The sequence below is a fragment of the Saccostrea cucullata genome, unplaced genomic scaffold (genome assembly GCF_032062105.1).
Source record: "Saccostrea cucullata isolate Sc308-1 unplaced genomic scaffold, CSIRO_AGI_Scuc_v1 ctg3594, whole genome shotgun sequence".
In the NCBI taxonomy this organism is placed as follows: Eukaryota; Metazoa; Mollusca; class Bivalvia; order Ostreida; family Ostreidae; genus Saccostrea; species Saccostrea cuccullata.
The window spans coordinates 49,199-74,559 of record NW_026934137.1 but is presented as its reverse complement, the minus strand read 5'-3'; the positions used below and the strand labels follow the sequence as shown (position 1 = coordinate 74,559).

General features: G+C 32.3%; 1 protein-coding gene across 1 annotated transcript; it reads left to right on the top strand.

Annotated features, from left to right (window-relative positions):
- The first annotated feature begins 11,894 nt into the window (after positions 1 to 11,894).
- LOC134240013 (uncharacterized) lies at positions 11,895 to 17,216 on the top strand. Its single transcript, XM_062722132.1, has 4 exons — positions 11,895 to 12,155; positions 14,135 to 14,287; positions 14,333 to 14,445; positions 16,865 to 17,216. The coding sequence occupies exons 1-4, from the start codon at positions 11,895 to 11,897 to the stop codon at positions 17,214 to 17,216; spliced, it is 879 nt and encodes a 292-aa protein (XP_062578116.1).
- The last annotated feature ends 8,145 nt before the right edge of the window (positions 17,217 to 25,361 follow it).

Below are 25,361 nucleotides of genomic sequence, written 5' to 3'. Positions count from 1 at the left end.
TGTATTGTTTATTTATATGTACTGACTTTTCTGTTTTCTATTGAATTGATCCAAAACTGTAAATTTGAATTTTTTTTTAAATTTATGAGGATGTCTGTCCCTATCTTTTATGATTAGATGTGTTACTGAAATTAAGAAATAAATAACAAGTTTATAAACTTCAATGGGAATTGAAGTGGGTCGTTCACCTGATTTGATCACGTACCGACCCACTTCAATTCCCATTAAAGTTTATAAACTTGTTATTTATTACTTATATATACATTTGAGAAAGACAATTGAATATTTTCGAATTCGAATTATTGCACTAACCGTCCGTCGTAGATTTTGAAAAATGACGCAAGGTGTAAATCGGCTTGCATGGCGGTTACGCTTCGAATGCATTAGGCAAAGGAATCTATTTCGAAGTTAATATTTTGTGAAAGGGTACTTGTGATCAGTAGTAGTGAACAGATTGTTGTCTGGAAATATTTTTATTCGTGGAAAATGATAATTGATGCTGAAAAGACACAGGAAACACGTCTGAAGTTTGATGATTAAAAGTTGGAGGAATCTCGGTCGCCGGAAAGGGATGAATGGATCCGATGGATTGAGACACTTGTCCGACCCGGTTAATTTGCAATTTGATCAAAAACATTCTACGGTTTCAGTAACTAAAGGCATACTTATCGTAAAACACTGATAAACACGGAGACACTGGCGACAGATTTACATTGAACTACGAAAACGCTGAGGTGTTTGGCAGCTGTTCATGGAATGATTGCAATAATATTTTTCAATAGATTTACACGTATATCGTGAGTAAAATTTAAAGATGAAATAAAATTTTATCATGAAAATTTAAACAAAGGTCTACCCAAAAAATAAGGATGAACATTAGAGACTGTGCAACTGACAAAAGTGAAGTAAAATGTAAACAAACGCTAGGCTCCTAGTTTTTTCTATGTACACAGGTTGAATCGATAGCCCCAAAACTGTATGAAATACTTGTTTACATTTTAAATAAAATAATCATCATTTTACTTGCTTATTTTGTTCATTTTCTTAGATGAAAAGCAAGTACATCTAGAGTAGGTCATTTTTAATAATTTATGTAACGGTAGATATTATTGCTCCGTGTGATTAGGTCACGTATTGACCTCTGACTACTGACAAACTTCATACACGGAATTGAAGATATTTTCTCTCTGTATGTTTATATAATGGAGAGATACTACAAATGTATATATTACAATATATATGCATATTGGAGTCTAGGAAAAAAAACAACGTTTTGTGATAAACAAGAATATGGACATAGGACACTCAGTACACTTTTATGTATCCTGTACAAACATTTCAATAATGCAAATGCTACAGAAGTTAGATCTAGTCCACTAATTTTGATAATAGTCTGTTAATCAGATATTATGAAGAGAGTTCAAAAGATTTTAAAATTGAATGGACTATTTTGCCAGTAAAAGTAGTTGTCCTTATTACCAATGCTTACATCTCAACATTTGTTAGAAGTCGTTTATTTCCAGCACTTATTTATGCATACAATTAAGTTGTCCATTCATCAATAACTTTGTCCATTCATCATTAATTTACATATTATTTAATTTAACATACACACACACACTAGATGTAAAAAGTCTAATTAATCAAATGATATAGCTTGTCCAAAAATTGCATAAGATTCCCAAACATTATTTTTCAAAGAGCAGGTAAAATGTTTTGATATTTTTCGTGCTGTTTTTCTTGCATGAAAAAATAATTAGACGTCTTACGAGGCATATTATTTGACGTTGTTTATGTTCAAAACTATAAATGCAAAAAAGCTCTGGTTTATGAATACTGTAAGGAAAAAGATTAGCAGGGTAGCATAATATTCAAAATTCTTTTGATGCATGATCGAAAATTATGAAAATTGATCAGATGAGAATGTTAGTTACTATCCTAAGTCACATAAGCAAAATGCCTCAAAGCCCAAAACACCTGCAAATAGATGACGACGAATTTGTCAACAATTTTTTTTGTACCATTTGATGTACCTTAGGTTTACAGTACATTGTTTTTCAAATTTACAAACGATATGAATTTCTTGCAATCTTAAATTTATACAATATACGGAAGTTCCATGATGTCTGTTTTTCGAAATGCTTAAGTAAGAACAAAGACACCGGTGGATAATTGGGCAGTTTCCTACATTTTTCCTACAATAAGAACGTGTTAGCCATTGTCAGAGAGAGTCTGAAATGGTTTCCAGCAAACCGTGACGTTGAAATTGATGAAAAACGGAGTCAGGTTAAGATTGAGTAATTCGTCCTGCCACCTGTTTAATCGCCACCTTACTACCAAAACAGCTATTAATACAGTAGACTATCATAATCATTTCATACACTCTAAATCTGAAATAAAACCGTTTTGATTTTTAAGCCGTTCAACTTGACGGTTTCTTAACAGGCTGATAACATTGTACGCACAGCTATCAACATTGGCTAAGACGAAAAACACAAATAAATAAACTCCTTGCAGTGAAACTAGTGTCACCCGAATAACGAGATAATTTTTTTGCGTTGGCTCGCTTAGCGAGCTACTCCTTGTTGACGCAGCCTTTTCAGAACTGTAAAATTTATCACACATTCATCAAGGTTATCCATACGCCAAATATGATAGTTCTAGCAAAATGCTTTTGTTTTAGTAATTGTGTAAACTTAGTAGGTAAAAACTGTTTAAAAATTACATACTGTTACATTATTTATGTCTTGATGCAAGTGTACTTGAAAAATCTATTTTTAGAATCCAGATTTGCTGTGGGAATCTTTAAATTAGTTATTCCATAACACTGACCACTGCAGCTAGTATGCTTAAATTCATAATAGAATCTAGGTTTGCAGTGCTGCTTTTCACAATATGTACGGAAACCCATTAGTTTCAACCGATATATATAAAAGAAATGCAATATATATATACACTTTATTATTGAAGCGAACATGGAGACAAATAATATTCAATCTCTTAAGATACAAAATAAACTGAAAGGTATGGTGTCCAGATGTATGAAAAAGCTCAATGAACTCGAGCGAGTCAATTTGCAGGCCATTCAGGCCTTTGATTGAGATAACTACAGATGTAACGTGACATGTGGATAAAACAAACAGTATTTGAAGTCATAAGTGCATTAAACATAACAAAACCTATGTGATTGTTAGGCAATTATTCACGCACTGGATTGTGATGTTTCCATTCTTTCCCGAACATTACACTGAGAACACGGCAGGCGTGACTGGTTGATAAGGGATGCTCGCTCCTCTATTGAACCTGATCCAACCTCGGATATATAGGAGATACGCATTTGCTTTGTTTCTATTTTGTTAACTCGTGAAACTTTTTACAAGATAATATACTACATTATGTTGTTGAAACGAGCCATACATGCACTAACTCTTTGAAAATTATTATTATATGCTACAAGCTCGTAATAAAACCAATGTAGGAAATTCATTTTGATGGATTAATTATTTCATTATTTAAGGAGGCTGGGGGTCAACAAATTAAGACTATTTTGATCTCTTTTAAAAGAAGAGCTCCAGATAAAGATATACAAAAATGATCAAATTTTAAAACTAAAGTCAGGTATGAACTTTTTCTTTGCCATATGATAGTTGACAGCCAAAGATGTCGTATCTTAAAAAAATAAGTTAAATCTGGTGGTTAATTTATTGACCCCCAGCCCTCTTAACTTATTTTTTAGATATGGTACCTCAAGCTTTCAACTATCATTTGGCAAAGAAAAAATTCATACATTTTAGTTTTAAAATTTGATCATTTTTGTATATCTTTATATGGAGCTTTTCTTTTAAAGGAGATCGAAATAGTCTGAAAATGGCTACCACCCCAAGCCTCTTTAAGAAATAAATAATAGCTACCTAGATGATATACTGAATAACCTGGATTGGGACATTTTACGCTTTATAAACAGCAAAGGAGTTATTAAAACAAGCGTTAAATGTTACAACCTAGTTACTGTAGACGTCTTTAATTTCACGTGTCTAAAATTTCACGGTTTGCTAGAAAGTTACCTTTCACGGTGGTTTTAATTTCACGGAGAATCGTTTGTAAATATTCAGGTACTATGACTGTTTCTAGGCAGAAGTGACGTGAAATAATCACGATGGTTTAAAGTTCGCGGAAATTCTTGAATCGTGAACATAGTGAAATTAAAAACACCGTAATGTTTTCCACTTCTACAGTATATACTAGTACATGTATAACTTAGGCATTCGTTATTAATTCTCCGTCATTAAGTGACAACAATAGGACACTTTCAAAAAGTTTTTTTTTAAAGTAAAGTCAAGCAGAATAATACATTTTGGGATGTAGGCAACATATGTTATCCTAATAAGTTATAAAAATTTCTTTTATCCAATCAACTAACTACGTTACAACAGTAATTAAATTTTTACGAGATAACTAGCTAACTTTCGATAAAGTAAAACTAACAAGTCTAGTTATACATGTAACTAGTTATTTACTTTAATAATTAAATAATCATTTAAGTATACCATGTTTAATGAGAAAAAGAAATATAATGTTTATTTGTCGATGTAGCTAAATAGACTTCTAAATAATTTTTCACTCATATGAAGACGCAACCATTTGCCGATGGAGTGCTGCAAATTATGACCTATAGCAATAGCAATTCCATTATATACAATCAGACGATCTTTTAAAAACTTCAATCAGTATGGGCTAAAATATCTTTCAATGCTTCGTTGCTGAGGACAATTTGCTGATGTCATGGAAAAGTATGATAGCATATTGTAAAATAGTTTTTGGTATAAAACGAAGTTCTATTTATGAGAGATCATATGAAATACATTAAATTCATAAGAGAAACTACTGTTGGACGTTGATACCGGTCCTTCGGATAAGACCGTAAAAACTGAGATCATATGTCACAGTGGATGCTTCTACGAGAGAGATCTCTCACTGCCCAATGGCCCTGAGTTCCGAGATTCGCAGATCTCCATCGAAAGGTAGCGGGGTCTTACATCAGAGTGAAAACGTTCTCGAGAGGGACGTTAAAAGCAAGACACAAACAAACAAATTAAATAAAAGATATTTTTTGCATCATATATTTTGTCTTTTCACTTGTGGTAACACACCCGTCATTCGTTAAGTGCAGTAAAAAAAAACAAAACAGTATCGCCGTGATGTTCTAATAATTCTTGTAATATCCTAGGGAAATCTTATGGTTCTATCTTGATCGCAAGAAAACATATTTTGTTAAAGGGATCCACGAATATAGAAATAATTTTAGAATAATAACAAAGACACAATTGCCTTAGAAAAATAAAGTTAATTAAAGAAATATACTGTAATCACGAATTACAGGTAAGCCATGGTTTCTCTTGTCTTTTAATGGACGTAAACCAGGACTGATAATGATATAGATCATCATGTTCTAGAATTGACAAAAGCAAAAACCAAAATACAAATAGCAAATTTGTCTTTTACTGTCATATAAATAAACTGGTGATTTTGAATTCATGCGAAAAAAATCATCGCATTATATATGTACCGGGATCAGAAATACAAAATAATGAAAAAAAGGGTATTTGTCCTTTTTAATATTTTTCTATTAAACGGGGTAGCAAACTAATCTGTCACTTTAAAATGGGGTGAGATAAGGTGATAACACGAGTCCAACCCTTTTGAAGATGTATCTCAATGATCTATCAAATTATCTGTCAAATTTTAAAAGTTTTGTAAATTTAAATAATGATTCAACTACATCCATTCATTGCCTCATGTATGCTGATGACATGGTACTTCTCTGCCCCACTGCTAGAGGTCTACAAGAAAAACTCATTATACTAAATATTTACCGTATTGACTGATGTCTCAAAGTTAATACAAAGAAATAAAAAAATCAATTCAATTCCACCGGCAAACGCATCAAAATTCCTTTCCATATGGATAACAACAAATTTGAATGTGTTTAACAATGCAAGTATTTGGGTCTTACAGTTAATGCATCTGGAATATTTAGTAATGCTAATAATGATTGTTGTAGCAAAGCCAAAAAAACCTATTTCAAACTTTAAAGAGACTTTCTCACATTCAATCCATTAGATAGAACTGCTTTAAATGTATTTGACTACACTATTAAACCAATTTCCCTGTATGGTTCAGAGTTTTCTCTATCCATCAATCTTCTTTGAAACATTGTACATATCCTAACTTTCGGATCGCGGTTTCTGGAAATCGCGGAATAGATATATCATAGATGTTACCTCTCTTGTCTATATCCGTTTAATCTATACCATAGCTACATGTACATGTAAACGATATTTTCAGCGTTATGTCTTTATTTCACGAACAATAGGGAAATATAAAATTGTTAGATTTAATAAATAATTAATTAACACAAGTGCAGTAATTAAAAGTCCTTCACTATAAACGTCAAATGACTTTCCTATATGCTATTACGATGAGTGCATAAGCACCAAAGATCTTCAATACAACGCGGCGAAAAACCACTGGACGGAAATAAATGTGTTTATATAGTAACAGACAAACTAAGAAAGAGGTGTAAACAGATTTAATTATAAAGCAGACAATTACACTAAGGATTGAATCATTAGGATAATATTATATAAATATTTTCAATAACCATTTAAGTTTTAGCTCTTCTGGTCAAAAACCAGAAGAGCTTATGCGATAGAAAGGTATCCGTCATATCTGTTCGTTTGTTTGTCCGCCTTTCTGCTAAGAATTTTTCAAAATGTTACTCATCCTACAGTTTTGGTCTAATTTCAATACAGCTTGACACACGAGTAAACTATATTAAGACGCAAAATCCTTTTTTTTAAAAATCGGTTTTTGATTTCATAGCACGGTGTTGCCATGATTAATAAAAATAAAGATTTTTGAAAATACTTTCAAAACACTACTTATCTCACAGTTTTGGTCTGATATCAAATATATCTTCGCAAAAAGAGACTATATTAAGATAGATACTTTATATTACTTGGCTCACAGGTAGACTAAATTAAGAAACAGAAATATTTTCATCTGTTTTTGATTTCGATGAATGGAGATGTCATGATTGTTAATAAAGAACTTCCCTTGAACAACGTTTAAAATTCTACTCTTCCTACAGTTTTGGTCTGATTTCAGTATACTTTGGAATACAAGTAGACTACACTCTAAAACTTTATTATATACACCAGTTCTGGATTTCTGTTTTTACAATGTTTGCTAAAGATTCTTTAGGTACATTTAAAAACGCCATTCATCCTGTACTTTTTTCCTGAGTTCTAATAACTTGGTATACAAGTAGACTACTCTGGGCTGAGATACATAAGTTTTTTGATTTGTTAAATGATATTGTCAAGGCTTTTAGTCTGATTGCAAGAAATACTTACTGCTGAAGCAAAGTTTCAAGTCGGACCAGCCACATAGCATCGTTTTTGAAAGTTGGGGATCAGCCAGAGAATATTTTTTTTGACTTACGTTAAAAAGTTGACAAAGGGGGGGGGGGTCGAGGCCAACTTTTTTCAAAGCCAAATTCTTTCAGTACCAACTTCTTTGGAATTCAAAACTACATTTCCCCCCTCCCCTGCCCCCTGTTGCTACTTGCCTGAGTCGAAGTGATGCTACTTTAATCTTTCTTAATAAGTGCAACCAGTAGAAGTACAGTCTCGTCAGAGACTTCTGGTTTATTGTAAGTAAAAACAGGGTAAGCATTGTTTTTTTTCATGTTATTTTATTGTATTAATTACATCTGTCAAGATTTTCTGATTTTTCTGTGTGATATAATTGTGCGGGTCGCTGATAAATCTGATCTATAATTTGGATCTTTAAATTTACTCATTTCACTAAGCCTCTGTTATCTAACAAAAAAGTCTCAAGCACAAGCTATCCACCTTTAGTTATTTTATGCTGAATCTCAGTCCATTGCTTCTCATTTCTTGTTTCGTGTTTCTCGTTTCGTGTTTTACACATACCCGTAAAACATATCTGCTTTAAAATGAACTCAATTAAATGTATATGATTTTGCTATTATAAGCGAAAAAGGACTAAAATTACAGCTGGAAATAGTTAACAATTTGAAATCTACGAGGGGTGATCAAAAATGTCGCGAACTAATTGACTAACTTCCACAAAAAGAATGATATAGGGTTTTAGTGTTGAAAATATTTTAAAGATAAGATAAGATAATATTTATTTAAAGTCGGGTTAATCAACAAAGAACATTAGCTCTGAAGAGCAGTTTTCCGACTATATAATAATGTTACATAAAATACAACAATCATTCATAATAAACAAGAAACAGTTTTTTAAAAATAATATCACACTACTAAAAATTATCACTATTCCTCCGTGGTGCTTTACAATGACATAGTATTCACCACATTAAAAGTGACAACCGAAAATAACTTTAAACCCTGATTACTAGTTTCTAGAAATAAATTAAGATAAGATAGATAATATTTATTTAAAGTAGTCCCCTCTGATTTAAATGCGCATCTGCAAACAAAAGATAGAGGACTTGGGATTTGATGGCCATCTTATCTTATCTATCTTCACTTAAACAAGTAATCCAATTAAAGACAAAAATTCTTATGTCTTTTGTCTTCATAAACCGTATACAGATTATTACAAACTTCTACAAAGGAATTTCCAAGATATACGTTTCACTTTACCGCCGTTCGTTTCTCGAATACGACTGAATCAGCCATTTTTTGTCACGAGTGACCTACCTTATGACGTCATTTTCACATTGTGACGTCACAAACACGGGGAAAAACGTTCCATTACATATGCTATTTATAGAACATGTGTATGACTTTACGTGTGCCAAATTCCATTCTAATCTGATTTGTGGTTTTGTAAATATAGAGATAGTTCGCGAACTTTTTGATCACCCCTCGTATATAAGAATTAAAGTAAAATACAATTATAACATACGATCATTTTTTTGAAATCCAACAGTACATGTACGGAGTCCTATGCATGTTCGTACTTGTTACTTAATAAAAAAGCAATATTGCTAATGAATGTTCACAAGGAAATTGAAACATATATGCTGTGTATGGCTAAATTGAGGTGTCAAAATATGGCTTAACTATGAATACGAATTTTCCCGATATTCAGAAATGTTTTTAGAAGTTTTAACTTAAATTGTTCTAGCTTTGTGCAAAAGAAAAAGGTATGGTAACTGGCGAATCTTGCCCCATATTTGATATAAAAATCAAGACATCATAAGAACTTGTAGTTGAAAACCTAAAATAATGCTTGTTTTCAAATCATCCCTAATTTTGATGTAAATCTTATACAGAGGTCACAAGAGGATGTAGATGTGGGAGATTCTCTCAAGTTTCCTCAATTCTGGTGGAAGTTTGTCAAAATTGAGAAACTTTTCATTTCAGGAAACATATAGCATTAGCTTGCCTATTTGAACTTTTTCGATACAGAAGCATCTGATACTAGTACACGAAAATATATATTTCGTAGGTAGGCAAGCTTGCTCTATGTTTTCTGAAACAAAATAATTGAAAATTAATGAAGAGGCATAAAAATGAGAACATTCGCAAATTGACATATTCTTTAAGTTACTGTGACCTTTGAGCATCTCAAAATTTAGAACCAATACTCAGTTTCTTCAGGGGTTAATCGCAGTTTTTTATTAATAATCTGTTGCATGGAATAAAGGTAGATAATGAACACTATTGAAGCTCAAAGTCAAATAAAGAATACAAAATAGAACCATAGCAAATTCGGACCTCTAAAACATCTGAGGTGGGATCAGTGAGTATCCCCTACCGACAGGTCACACCCAAAGTGTGCTACTTGTCATGATCGGGAAACAATGGGAAAATGCGTCCACAATTCAGTGTATAAATAATGGACTAACAATTAGTGTGAAAAACGACAGTAAGCATTTGATTCAATGAAAAATTGTGTTTGCTGACAAGGTCATTGTATCGACCATAGATCTAAAAACATACGAAATGAAGACTTAAAACTAGACTGCTAATATTCTTGTTTCATCAACTTGTTTGTCAATAATTTACCTTTTTAGAAATTGTTCATAATTAGAGCATGCTCTTGCGTATCGAATAAATGGAGATATTTAAACTAATTTTTACGTCAGAATACATTTAAGGGATACATGTATATTAATACAAAATAATTTGTAATTCTCAATAGTGTTATCAATGGACAAAATGAGAATTTTATTTTAATGCCATAATTTTAATGCTAAAGTGAAATTCAAGGAAGTTTGCCTTTTCTTTAATGGGAATTTATTACATTGTGTCATATATTTTAAAGATTTTTTAACAAATCTTAAAAAGTTTCTTACGGGACAAAAATCTTAAAAGTTTCTTACAAGAAAAAGTTTGTTCGAAACTCTGTACATATTATCTATCTAAGTATAATGATGGATAAATTGAGTTTAAAATAAGAAAACACTCTATGGATTTTCTTTTCAGAAATAAAGAATATTTTTATCACATTGTGAAATAGTGTAAACGTTATTTTTTCCGTCGAGGAAATATTTCTGTTAAATCAGAAGATCTTTGCTTATAAATAAGCATATGCCATATCAAAATTAAAATGCACTTGGATATTTTTGGTTTTTATTACATTTGGTAGCCTTTACCTTGACCCTTCTTCAAGTAGTGTACGAGAGTTGTCCCGTAATATCGTGGACAAGTTGTCTAGTGTCAAAAATTAACATCACTGCGTTCTGAAATTTTCATTATTATTTAGTACATATTTTAGTAATATACACAGCAAATTTCAGATTAATATATGCATAAATAAACAAATTATGTGATTTTATGCCGTGTATTGTATCACCTTACGGCGCATTGATTATAACGTCAAAGTGTCTTTAACAGCGTCATGTTTTATTTTTTCTGAAAAAAAGTTGGATTAGTCCGACATATTTAGGAATTCCATTGATGCACATTCTTTAGTCTCCATAAACAGTCGAAGAACTAATTGGCACTCTCATGCGATCTTCTGAAGATTTATTAGTAAGTTACGGACAATATTCTCACCATCATTCAACTAATAGAAAATCTCATATCGGCAGTCTACTGTGACAGCGTCTTTTACTATTACATTAGGAGTTTGTCCGTATGTTTTGTACTCCTTAGGGACTCGATCAAAAAAGACTTCGCTAAGAAAACTCTTATTTCATTTGTATACTTAAGATATGGTGATATTTTTATAATCTTTTTTTCTTCTATGGTCATTTCAAGTCTCTAAAGGTGTATGGAACTGCTCTCCGGTGCGCTGTAACGTCATAAAACGTCGCCATTTTTCGTGTGTTGTGTTTACCACTTTCCCATTTCGATTGCTCGAGAAACTGCCAAAAATTAACCAAATGCCTTAAAATTTTTACAGAGACTACAAAATTAATTGCGGAATTGAATTAGGATAATTCTAATCCAAATCTTATGTATTTAAAACTTTAATTTGAATTTGAACTTGTGTATTCTTTAATAAAACCTTGGTTTTTTGTCCGTGCGCCGTAGGACAATACCCCGTGCAAAATCAAGCATAATAAAATCTTTATTTTTGCCTATATTTTATCAAAAAAAAAATTATCATGCATTTGAATATGATAAATAAACATTTACTGAAATTTTCAGCTTGGAGCGCCTATTACTTTTCGAGAAAGGCGCTGTGTCCACGATTTTACGGGACAACCCTCGTATGTATGTATTACATTTTCCATTTTGTTTACGTATTATTTCATTGAATGTGCGATTGTGTTTAGTTCACCTTTTCACATTTACCTGTGCAACTGATACCAAATATATTTAGTACATCCACCTAGAACATTTTCAGCAACAATACGAGATGATTTAAAAGCCTCGTTAGATGGAATGGAGTCCCAAGGCGTCATTGGAAAAGTGGATGAGCCAACGAAATGGGTTAGTTCCATCGTATGTGCAGAAAAGTCCAATGGTAAACTAAGGATATGTCTGGACAAACGAGATTTCAATAAGGCAATCAAGCGAGAGTTCTATCAACTACCCACGATTGAGGAGATCACTACTCGTCTTGCAGGTGCCAAAGTTTTCAGAAAACTAGACTCCAACATTGGTTATTGGCAGATACCACTTGACTCGGAAAGCCAAAAACTGGCAACATTCAACACACCTTTTGGTCGTTATTGTTTCCGAAGGATTTTTGTTGAATTGACATAGATAGTAAATGCCTATAAATCCAAATTCTGTATCAAGCATTGCAAAATGATACTTGTATATCTGTACATCAACAATCATAAGGTACCTTAGGCTAGTATTAACATTTAAATATTTCCATCTTGTGCATCTGCCATTGTGTCTGATTCTAAGGAGGTCAAATATGCATGTAAATCTTGTGCGGCTGTCTTTGTGTTTGACCTCAATGGGTGGAATATTGAAATTGACACGGGTGGCCTCATGTAATTTGAATCTATTTGTTTATATTTTTAAAATCTAAATTTACAATTTTATTAGACAATGAAAAGGAAATATAAGGAATCACTGTCTAGTTAGTTAGCTTTACTCGTTATGCAAATTATCCCACAATTTCAACTATCGTTGATGCCCTGGTATAATCTACTAACTTGACAGTGCATCCTTAAATAACTATTGAACATGACTGCCTTAATTTTATATACAATGGACACATACTTTTCACAATTTTAGAATCAAAATGATTTCAATCACATAGTCTTAAACTTTTAGATGTACAGTTTACATTTGCAACGTTTTTGACTACTCAGTGTATAATTATGGAAACATTTTTTAATCTCGAACACCTTTGTGGGTGGGATGTCATTTTTTATGACATATTGTGTCAAATATTGTCAAAAGTAATGTGCATGTCAGATATGAAAGCCCTTTCTCTTCTCAATCAAAAGTCAAAAGTAACCCCGTATGACGAAATAGATTAGTTTCTTAAGAACGGTCTTGCCACAATTATTACATACATGAAGTATGAAAGCCCTTGCCCGAACTGTTCAAAAGTTATGGCCAAGATTAAAGTTTTTAAAGAGTAAATATAGGTCAAACTCCAAGGTCAAAGTCAAAGGGTCAAAGTTCTTGATATCCAATAAAAAGTCTCCTCACAATGATAAAATATGTGAAGTTTGAAAGCCCTAGCCCTTACCATTTAAAAGTTATGGCCAAGGTCATAGTTTTTTCATAAGTACGGAAATCTCCAAGGTCAAGGTCAAAGGGTCAAAGTTGTTGGTATCCAATGAGACAATCTATTTTTGTTAGAAGTAGTATTCCATCAGGGTGCACATTTTGTTTGCATGAAGAAAATTAGCGTGAAATTTTTACATTTAATTTTTTGATAATTTACCGCAGGCCCTATGTCACTTCATACTTTCTTTGAAATACCTTTTAAACACTCCTCCTCCTACAGTTTTTGGTCTGATTTTAATATAACTTGGCTCACAAGTACAGTAGATTATCTACACTTTAAGATGGATAATTCTGAATATTGAATTTTTGATTCTGTTTGAGGTTACTAAAACAGAAATTTCTATGAATACATTTAAAATGCTGCTCCTCTTACAAGTTCAGTCTGATTTCCACACAAGAAGACATTTAGACATGTTAGATACACAATTCATTGTATCGGTTTCTTTTATTTCAACTAGCAGTATTGAAGGATACACGAAAAAAAAAGAAATTTCTTTGAAATACTTTCAAAATTCTACTCCTTCTACATTTTTTTGTTCTAATTTCAAAATAACTTTTGAGTATACAAGAAGACTACACAAGATACATAATTTGTATATCGGGTATTTTTTTTTTTATTTCAATGTGCACTGTTAAAGGTACATGTAACTTAAAATAGAAATTAAAGGTAACTGTAAATTTCATTAGAATTAAATTTTAATATGATTGCAATCTTAACAAAAAAAAAATATATCAAGGATCATTGTCTTATTAAATGCTGTTGCAGTTTTCAAGTCCAAACAGCTAATTTTTCTCTGCATTTGATATTTAAATAATACAAACCAGTAGAGATACAGTTTTGACTTCTGATTATCATGTTTATTATGTTTTTATACATTTTGGTTAATTGTTAAAGCCGCTAGTATATCCTTGTTTTCATATTACAGAGAGCTGCAAGACTCAAACAAACAGTCAAGTCCCTGAAGGATGAGGCCTTGCAGGGCATGGATAAAGAGAAACTTCTCAAAGTTATGACCCCAGACTACCTCTCATCTGAGGAATCCGAGATGGATGAGGATGGGGAAGTGAAACACTTTGTCGTGAGGCGTCTCCCATGACAGTAGGATTCGTTTCGTGCCTTTAAGGACCAGCTAGAGGAAGCTAGAGTGCAGAGATTAACTCCTCAACACAAGAGGCAGATGAAGAAGCGCGTGGTATTGGACATTCCTTCCAAGAGACTGAAGACTGTCCCCGATTTGTAAGGAGCGAAGAAGAGAGAGATTGACGGTGATGCTGTGAAACTCTTATTACACTAAGTCAACACCTATGTCATGGTTTCTATTAATACTGCATTGAACATTTAAAAGAAAGGTAATTTGTGAAACAATTTAAAAAATGTTCTCAATCCCCCTTTAACTACAGATTCAATGTTTTTTTTGTTTTTTTTTAATGAGGAATAAGTGGTTAATCAATATAAGAACATTTTGCAAGTGAAAATTTATTGAAATAAAATAAAGGAGAATAAACTTCAGTTGTTTGAGAAATGAATTATTACTTTCAAAATATTTTCTTGAAATAATTTAGTACCTGAGGGGAGTTGATATTCTTTGTCTTGTTTCTTGCCAGATTTATTTATCATAGATTATTTATGAAATATTTATATCTATTTATTTTTTTAAAAATTGTTATTGATAATTTGGAATGAGTGTATTGTTATTGTGATTTTAATAGTAGCTAATGCATGTATTTATGTATGTGTGATTAAATTATATTCATATTTATTGACTATATTTAGACCAAATTCTGTCTAATTTTGTTTAACTTCAGATGTAGAAAAAAAATATGTATCCTTATTTGACTGCCCAACTCACAGACCCTAATTTAAAATGCCAATTCAGATCTATATTAAAAAAACCCCAAAAAAAACAAAAAAAAAAAAATAATTTTTTGTTACTTTTTTTGCATAAAGCTGTTATTTAACATTGAAAAATATGAGTATTATGGTGATTTTTTTTAAACTTATGTAATTTTGTTCATGAATCCGTAATTTAAGGTCTAATATTGTTTATTAAAACCTTGTTCGTAAATGTGATTTCCAGAGTTTAATGCGTAGTAATTGGGCTATACTGTATTTGAATTCAATGACCTTTTTTTTGATAAATGAACTAACAATATCCTAGAGATGAGATGTTTTAAAAGCTGATTTCATTGTTAATTAAGAATGCTGAAGAATCAATTAATTTCAATGGAATGAATACTGAATACTGAATGGTCATAAAAAAGACGAAAAGATTGTTGAAATATGATGGAATGGCCACTGACATATGAATGAATAGTCACTGTCTTACTGAAACAGTACAAAATTGTTACTATGATATGGCATAATGGTCACTGAAAGGTCACTGAAATATGACGGAATGGTCACTGAAATATGAGGGAATGGTCACTGAATTATAACTGAAAAGTCACTGAAATATGATGGAATGGTAACTGAAATATGATGGAATGGTCACGGAATGATAACTGAAAGGTCACTGAAATATGACGGAAATAGTAACTAAATAGCGAATGAAAGGTCACTGAAATATGACGGAAAGGTCACTGAAATATGACGGAAAGGTTATTGAAATATGACGGAATGGTTACTCAATGATAACTGAAAGGTCACTGAAATATGACGGAATGTTAACTGAAATATGACTGAATGGTCAATCAATGATAACTAAAAGGTCACTGAAATATGACGGAATGGTAACTGAATGATAACTGAAAGGTCACTGAAATATGACGGAATGGTCACTGAAAGATAACTGTAAGGTCACTGAAATATGACAGAATGGTAACTGAAATATGACGGAATAGTAACTGAATAATAAATGAAAGGTCACTGTAATATGAAGGAAAGGTCATTGAATGACAAGTGAAAGGTCACTGAAATGTATGTGCCATTCAGTTGACTTACTGACAAATGAAATGCAACTGAATGTCAATTGAAAACTACCTTGTCAGTTACCATTCTGTTGTCAATCAGCTACCATTCAGTTATCATTCAGTCCACTGAATGGCCAGATTTCATCCTGTGCAAATCATTAAATTAATGTATTTAATCATTGCATGAACTTTGAGTACTAAAATGTATATCTGGAATATTTTAAAATCTAAAAAGCAATAAAATGTTGTTGTTTTTTTTGTATCAGACCTTGTATTGCATTAGTGCTGATTAATCAGAAATCCTGTGTATGTTAAAATTATGAACTAAAACGTCATGATCAGTGATGTAAATTTATGACTTGTACATGTACGACATTAAAATTTGGTGTATAATTGACACAGTTTGATTGCTGGAAGACAAACACCTGCAATACCATAACCATGGAAGATTTCAGCACTCAGTGTATGGTACGGACATGTTCTGTCTGTTATGGGGACACAGAATTCTACTGCAAAACATGTAAAAGCAACCTTTGTCCAAAGTGTAAAGAGAAACACTAAATGGGATGAGGATTTTTAATTACAATGCATATAATGGCATGGAAAAGCGATATTACAGCAGTGGCGAAGTAGAAATCCACACTATATATCCGATTAGACCACAAAGGTGAAAATTTATATGTAGATCCGAAGTACCTCACAAAAAATTACAATGGAGATTTCATTGTGTCAGATTATGCTTTAAGTGCAGTTGTGGTGGTTGACTCTGGAGGCAAACATCGCTTCTCTTACACTGGACCTCCATCAGGATCAGGACTGCGACAAGGATTTAATCCTTCAGCAATCTGCACAGACGCCCTGTCACATATTCTGGTGGTGGATACCCTCACTGACACTGTACAGATGATTGACAAGGATGGTAACTTCTTGTCACTCCTGTTGACCAAACCACGGAGTATACATATCAAGCGGTACGGGTTGACCTATGACTACAAAACTCATCTTCTTTATGTAGGGAGTGGACCTTCAAAATTAACTGACATAGTGTCTGTATATAGATACATAGAAAGGCAAAACTACTCTCTTATTGATACATAAGATAGGTACATGTTTTAATAATGTGCATTATGTACAAAATATGATACAAGATTGTGTATTGTTTATGTATATGTAGTTACGTATCTGTTTTCTGTTGGTTTTGTTTGAACATATTTTATTGTATAAATACTATACAAATGGTTTGAACACAAGTTCTAACAACTTACTAGGTTCTCACCATACAACTGTCATATATATACATATATAATATATAACTGTAATATATATACATATGGAAAATAAGTGAAAAGGGAATATTGATGTACAAACATGTTTGTTAAATTGAAACATACATTTGTTACATATGATAAATATATATAACTATATAGAGTGTAAGTGTTAGGCAGTAATAATTAATTAAATCTACCAGAATCTCTTATAAATTTTTGAACTGACTGAAAAATATATTTATTGATTTCTACATTTTGTGACTCATCTCCCCACAGAAGTAAGTGGCAATCAATAATGTTCAATTTAATATTTGGTTTCGTAAGACACAGTAAATCTCTGAATAGTTTTTCTCTAGCATATTGGTACTTATTGCAGACAAAAAAAAATTGATATGGGTCTTCTGGTGTACCATATGAACAGTTAGGACTCTCGATAATATTTCTTTTATAAAGATCATAATTTCAAATGCAATTGTGTCGTAGTTTAGTATGTATGATATTTAGTCGTCTATTACCATGGAAGAAATAAGAAGGGGGTCTGCTGGGTTTTTATGTATGTTGTTTTTAAAGCTGCTAAAAGATATGCTGTTTCTAGTGGTGATACTCAGACTATTCCATTGGTTTATTGTATCAGGAACAAAATATTTCTTATATATTTCAAGTCTACATCTAGGAATAGTGTAGTCCTCTCTATTGCGTGTGTCGTACTTTGATTCATTACGTCTTGTTGCGGGAAAAATACTTTTTAAATAATCGGATACTAAGTTGTGATGAACTTTATACATAGTATTTAGTTTTGCTACTTTTCGCCTATCTGCAAGAGGTTCCCATCCTGTTTCTAAATATAATGCATCTCTTGAAGGGATAATTGGTAACCCTGTAATTATTCTTGCAGCATAAAGCTGCACCTTTTCTAATCGTTCAACGTCTTGTAAAGAACACCCATCCCAAACTATAGAACAATATTCAAGTAGCGGTCTAATAAAAGTTATGTACATTTTAGATAAAGTTTTTCTACCGATATTATATTTCAGCTTTTTCAAAAGACCTAATCTTTGGTAAGCCTGTTTAACTACATTGTCTATATGATCAGACCAATTAAGATTTTGACTCAAAAGTAATCCTAAATGCTTATGAGAGGTTATGTATTCTGGATTACATCGTTGAAATTGTAATTTTGGGAGATAATGATTGGATTTTAATGTAAAGTATAATGCTTTTGTTTTAGATGGGTTAAATTTCATAAGCCATTTGGTAGACCACTTATCCAGAATATCTAAATCATGATTTAAAGTATATTCAATAGTTGCAACATTATAATAGGAACTTTGCAACAAGTTATCATCTGCAAACAATCTACACAATGAAATCATGTTTTCTGATACATCATTCACATAAATCAAAAAAAAAGTAAAGGACCAAGAACAGATCCTTGTGGTACACCAACGTTAATGTTTCTATTAGACGAAAAAATATTTTTGTACATAACTTTCTGTCTTCTATTACATAGGTAACTCTCTATCCAGGTAAGAATATTTCCACATAATCCATATGTTTTTAATTTAAAAAGTAAACCCTTATGCCAAACTCTGTCGAAAGCTTTAGACAGATCACAAAATACCATGCAACAAAATTTTCCTTCGTCGATATTCTTAATTATACATGTAGTGTGATAAGTTTCAAGTAGTTGGTGAACAGTTGAGTGACCTGGCAAAAAGCCTGCTTGAAATTTGTAAAATAAATCATTCTGATGAAAGTAATTGTAAACATGTTTAAAAACAATTCATTTCATAATTTTGCTAACACAGCTCAACAATGATACCGGTCTATAATTAGTAGCTACTGAAGGATCATCCTTTTTAAACAACGGTAATATATGAGCGACTTTCCTTTTATCTGGGAATTTATACCATCGTCTATTTTTTCATCAAATACCAATCCTCAGTTTTTCTGCCAGAATCTACTCTGCTCTGTTTTTTGCCAAAAATGATATCAACAAGTATTTGAATTGAAAAGAGCATTTATTACAAATGCCAATGAAATATACAGCAGTATTGTTTGATATTAAATATATGTTACACCTGTCACAATGAAAAATTAAAAACAATCAAAAAGGTACATACAATAAAAAATGAAATGCATATCTTAAATTTGCCCTGATTAATATAGAACAGCAATGCATATAGAACTCTATAAGTATGTACACAATAAAAACACACATGACTAAAAATGGCAAAAAAGATGGTACTTGATTAAAAAACATGTCCATACTTAAAAATAAAACGGCAAAAGAATTGGGACTAGCTTGAATAAAAACAATATTGGCACTAACTTAATTTTAGTACCTAAAAGTTATTGTAGAAAAAGAACTAGTAACAATCTTGAATTGCCAACAAGTATAATACAGATTGAGCAAAATGACAAAACATGATATGACTAGCTTCATTTGAACACACAATAAGCACCGGTGGATGAAGGGGAGGAGGAGGGTCAAAATCTTCTCCCTTCTAAAATTACAGTAAACAATGATCACGTGATCCGAGATAAAGGATTTTGTAAGACGAAAATCTTAACTGGAGGCATAACAAAATCCGGAATATAGAAAATAAAAATTTTACAATAGAGATGGTATAAATTACTTTATGCTTCACATAAATACAATTATACCATCGTCTATTTTTTCATCAAATACCAATCCTCAGTTTTTCTGCCAGAATCTACTCTGCTCTGTTTTTTGCCAAAAATGATATCAACAAGTATTTGAATTGAAAAGAACATTTATTACAAATGCCAATGAAATATACAGCAGTATTGTTTGATATTAAATATATGTTACACCTGTCACAATGAAAAATTAAAAACAACCAAAAAGGTACATACAATAAAAAATGAAATGCATATCTTAAATTTGCCCTAATTAATATAGAACAACAATGCATATAGAACTCTATAAGTATGTACACAATAAAAACACACATGACTAAAAATGGCAAAAAAGATGGTACTTGATTAAAAAACATGCCACAAACTTGTCGAAAACAGCAGCTTAGAGACAAGTGCCCCATCCAGAGGAGATGAATGGGAGAAAAATGTGAAATATCAGTATGACAGGGTAACATATACCTAATGTCTATTGCTTAAACAGTTCTTGGAAACATAAATCTTGAGTAGCGTTAAAATCAAGTACAACATACATCAAGAAAATGTCAGGACAAGCTATGAACCTAAAAAACAAAACCTGTCCGTATATAATACAAGCAAAAACGAGACGTTGGTAAATGCAACTTATTTAACAATACCCGTACAAATACAGTCCGACTGTATAGACAATGCTGCCTCAGACAGTCAATAGTTTATCCAGTACATTATACATGTAAAATATAAACACCTGTATAAAGAAAATGTAAAATGCTACACAAAAAACCAGTTGGATACAAATTGTGCATAAAGGAAAATGTCCACATTATTCCCTAAAGCTTGATAAACATATAAACAATAATAGCTGCCTTAGACAGTCTAAAACTGGCACAAGTTCATACACTACATATATATCTCCATCAACTTACGCTGCCTCAGACAGTCATAATTGATCAACTACGAAGTCCAGTGAAATCCAAAGTCATATGTATCATGTGTATGAAATAAATCAAAATCTCTTTATGTCATAAAAAGCCGAAACTGTTATCTACAAAATTCTGTATTGGATAACGGCCACTAAGTAGAAATATGGAATTGACATAAATATACAGCTGCCTCAGACAGTCTGAATATAAATAATACATTTATGATTGCAAGAGGGAAGGGGAGGGAGGGGTACTACACCTTCATCATCAGCTGCCTCAGTCAGTCTGACTAGTAGGTGAAACCTCAATAGTATCAAACACTGGTATACGGAAGTATCGTTTGACTGCATTAGAATTCCAGCGACCCATAAGGCGGATTTTTTCTTCAGATAATTTGGAGTGAAAAGCATAAGAAGCTGCCCCTATGCGAAAACTATGAGACCTATAGAGCTTGGGGTCAAGACCAGTATATAACACTACATTCTTGAGTTCTGATGTAAAATATGCTTGTGAAATGGGATTGCAATCATCAAAAGTAAACAAGGGACCCTGAGCTGAACCTCGTGCTTCAATGTATTTCACCATAGCACGAACCGGACAAATGGATTTACATTTTTGGGTAGCTATTTGTAAACAGACCGGTCTGCGTTGTGCTTGAAATGTCTTAGAGTTAATGTCATGTATTTTGCATTTGTCAAAGGTTTGTCCAATTTCAAGTTTTCCATTTGTATTACATTTTTAATGTTACTGGGGGATTTTGCTGTTATTTCTCCTACGCGTAAGAAAGCAAAGAAACTCAGAGTAAACATTGCCCTAAGGAGAAGCCTATTGAATTTTTCAGAGACTGTGTTTTTAACTGCATGTACAAGTTTGCGCAATATTTGAAGTGTGATAGGTAGCCTGATATCAGGTGTACCTGACAGCTGTTGTGCACCTTTAATTAGTTTTTTGATAATAAAAAATTGTGTGGTGTCTGTGAAACCATTTAGACGGTGGTAATATGACAGACCAGCAACATAAGTGTTGATGGTGTTGTGGGATTTTCCTTCTTTATGTAGCCAAGACACAAAACAAATAACCTGTGCTACTTCCGTAGGAAATTCAGGCCTGGTGTGAAATACTTTTCTGTAAAAATTCTGAAAAACAGACATAACAGTCTTGTAAGATTGCTGAGTATTGTAAGTTACTGAGGCTTCCAACAATTTAGATGCAATCTCATTCAAACATGAATGTATGGCTTTGGCACAGTAGTTGAAAATCGGTCCATGTATGGTGCCAACCCAAGGAATTTCTACACCTGTAATCGCGAAAGTAGATCTGGTAAGACATTTATTTTTCCAGGAATATGCTCCGCTTTGAATAAAATATTATGCCTTAAACAAGCGAGCACAAAGCGTCTCAATAAGCACATAACAGAGGTGTCTTTAGAAGAAGTTTTGTTTATAATTTCTACTACAGCTATATTATCTGAATGAAAAAGTATTGATTTGTTTGCAAGTGCATCTCCCCAAGTTTCTACTGCAATAACTATTGGAAATAACTCTTTAAAAGTGATATTGTAGACCTGTCATAGACCCATGTCATCCCAGGTACCATAGAACCATTTAGTACCGAAAACAGCACCATAACCAAAATTTCCTGCAGCATCTGTGTACAGATGTAGTTTTTGAGAATTCTGCCAATGGTCATCAATAAACATAGATTTTCCATTAAAATTCTCAATAAATTCGCACCAAGCACTCAAATCTAACCTAGCCTGTGCATTCAGACGAATGTGAAAATGTGGTTTTGAAACACCTATGGTGAGTGTAATAAGCCGCTGTAAAAATGCCCTTCCCGGGACAACAACACAACATGCAAAATTTAGCAGGCCTATCAGAGATTGAAGCTCACGCAGAGTAATCTTTTTACGTCGTTTGGCAGAATGCAGGGCATTCTTAATTTTTCCTATTTTGTCTCTTGGTAATCTAGCTTCCATGTTCATAGTATCTAACTCTATACCCAGAAAGATTAATGTAGTTGAAGGCCCCTCAGTTTTTTAACATTTAATAGGTACCCCTATAACTTCACACATTGAAATGAACTGACATAAAGCTAAATTGCATACTGGGGAATCAGGTGGACCTAAAAATAAGAAATCATTCAAAATATGCAGCATATTGGATACACCGAACTTTGAACAAGCTATCCATTGTAAGGCAGTGCTAAATGTCTCAAAAATAGAACAAGATATTGAACACCCCATGGGCAAGCACCTGTCATATATTTTCTTCCAGTGACTTATTAAATAACCAACACAGTGGTTTAGAAACAGAATTAATAGTAGATTTTAACATCTTGTGGCTTATTGCATCAGGACCTATTGCTTTATTAAAAGGTAGTATTGATATTATATCAACAATTTCTTGCTCAGTAATTAATATATCACTTAGTGTGTCATTGCATAGGTAATACTGTTGTGGTAATTGTTTGTTAGAGTCATCAACATTGGATATAGAAGAAAAATACTTGTTTAACACATCGACCTTATCATCGTCTGAGAAAGCTATATTTTCTTCTCTGCTATCAGAAATGTATTTTATGGGTGGAATATCTTTGTTTGGTTTTACATGAAAAGCATCTCTTAGCATTTTTCAGTATAATTTAGTATTATTAACGCTCGCTTCTGATAACTGAAGGTCCATGTTGTCATAATAATTCGATAGCGCATATTTTTTCATGTTGTTGACTTGATTTCTGATTTTTCGATATTCAGCCTTATCCGATTCTTTTTTCGTTTTTCTTGCTATTTTATGTAATCTGTTGCGTATTCCAATATTTTTTCTAAGTACCGAGTCAAACCAAGGTTTATCCTTCGGACGAATTGTGACCGACTTTTCTGGAACACATTTTCGTACAAACGATAGGAAATGAGTACTAAAGTTTTCTGTAGCAGCGTCGACATCTTGGGCGTTAATTATTAAGCTGTTCCTATCGCAATCTTTAATTAAGGAATTAAGTTTTTCAAAATCAGCTTCTTTACATAGCCATACATTTCGCTTATACGCATGATTAATTTTGTTGTTCAAGGTGAGACACACATAATATAAGTTGCTCTGTGGTCGCTAAGATTCGCGCTTACATTTAAAGTTCATAACTCTATTACGTCAATGCTTTATGTTGTAAATATTGGGTCAATAAGTGTTCGAGAGGAATGCGCGATTCTCGTTGGCTCGCTTATTCTGTTGATCAGACTACAATTGGATATTATATCATATATGATATGTGTGTGAGAAGTGCTTAAGAGATCAACATTTATATTATCAACAATTATTATTTTGTCGGAAAGCTCACTTATTTTATCTAAAGACCATGAAAAATTTCTCCAAAAAGTGGAATCTGCGTGCGGAGGACGATATACGCAACATAAGAAGAGTTGAGAGGTAGGGTTATCAATTTCTAACAAGACAGCATCAATATTGACAGGTTTGAGATCCATTCGTCTGTGAGATCGAATGTTGTAACTTGTGTAAATAATGACTCCGCCTCCGAAAGAATTTCGATCTTTGCTAAAAATACAATTAAAACCTTCTAAAGAAATATCACTATTCAAAATTTTGTCATCGAGATGCGTTTCAGTAAAGCACAAAATATCAAAATCATTTACTATGGCTTTAAGTGGATCAGTTTTGTTTCTGAGACTTCGAATATTTAAGTGTAAAATGTCAAGGACACTTTCATAAGTAGGGCCTGGGTTTGTTTCTATATCACCAGATATTAATACCAAAATAAAAGCAAAAAATTGCATGAAAAAGGATATGTGTACTGACAGATTTTTACCAACATACAAACTTTTAAAAAGACTTTTCCGAATCACTTGTTGGAAAAAGATAAAAATGTCACGCATTGTAAGAAAAACAAACATTGACGAGCAAGTTATACACCTACACACAAAATAAAAAGTTCCAATTGCGGCTCGATATTGTTCTACACTATTACCCATTGTCTATAATGTCGGATCTAAAGACATTTAATTCGCCGCAAAATGGAAAATGTTGTAAAAAATGTACACAGTACATGTATGTGTAAAGACTAAGAGTTGAGTTTGAGTATTTGTATTAAATATGTTGACAGTTGTAGATATATAAACATGAGGATATGTCTAAAGCAAAACATTGAAAAAAAATAAAAAGATTTTTTCACACAAACAGAAAAAATACTAACAAGAACATCAGAAGGTCTACTATACAAATCTGAATGGGAAGGGACTCATTTGCATGTGTGTTCCCAAACAATACATGACAATAAATCATGATATAAGACAACATAATGACATGCAACATAGAAAAAAAATATATAAATATGTACAAAGTTCCGTAATAAGTGAATTACAAACTTAATAGTAAGGAAGTAAGTTAATAATTATAATAATA

Excerpts from the sequence above, each read along its gene's own strand:
- LOC134240013 (XM_062722132.1), top strand. The coding sequence starts at position 11,895 with ATGGAGTCCCAAGGCGTCATTGGAAAAGTGGATGAGCCAACGAAATGG. Across the intron at positions 14,288-14,332 it reads GGGAAGTGAAACACTTTGTC|GACCAGCTAGAGGAAGCTAG; the intron begins GTGAGGCGTCTC and ends CGTGCCTTTAAG. Across the intron at positions 14,446-16,864 it reads CTGAAGACTGTCCCCGATTT|TGCAGTTGTGGTGGTTGACT; the intron begins GTAAGGAGCGAA and ends TTATGCTTTAAG.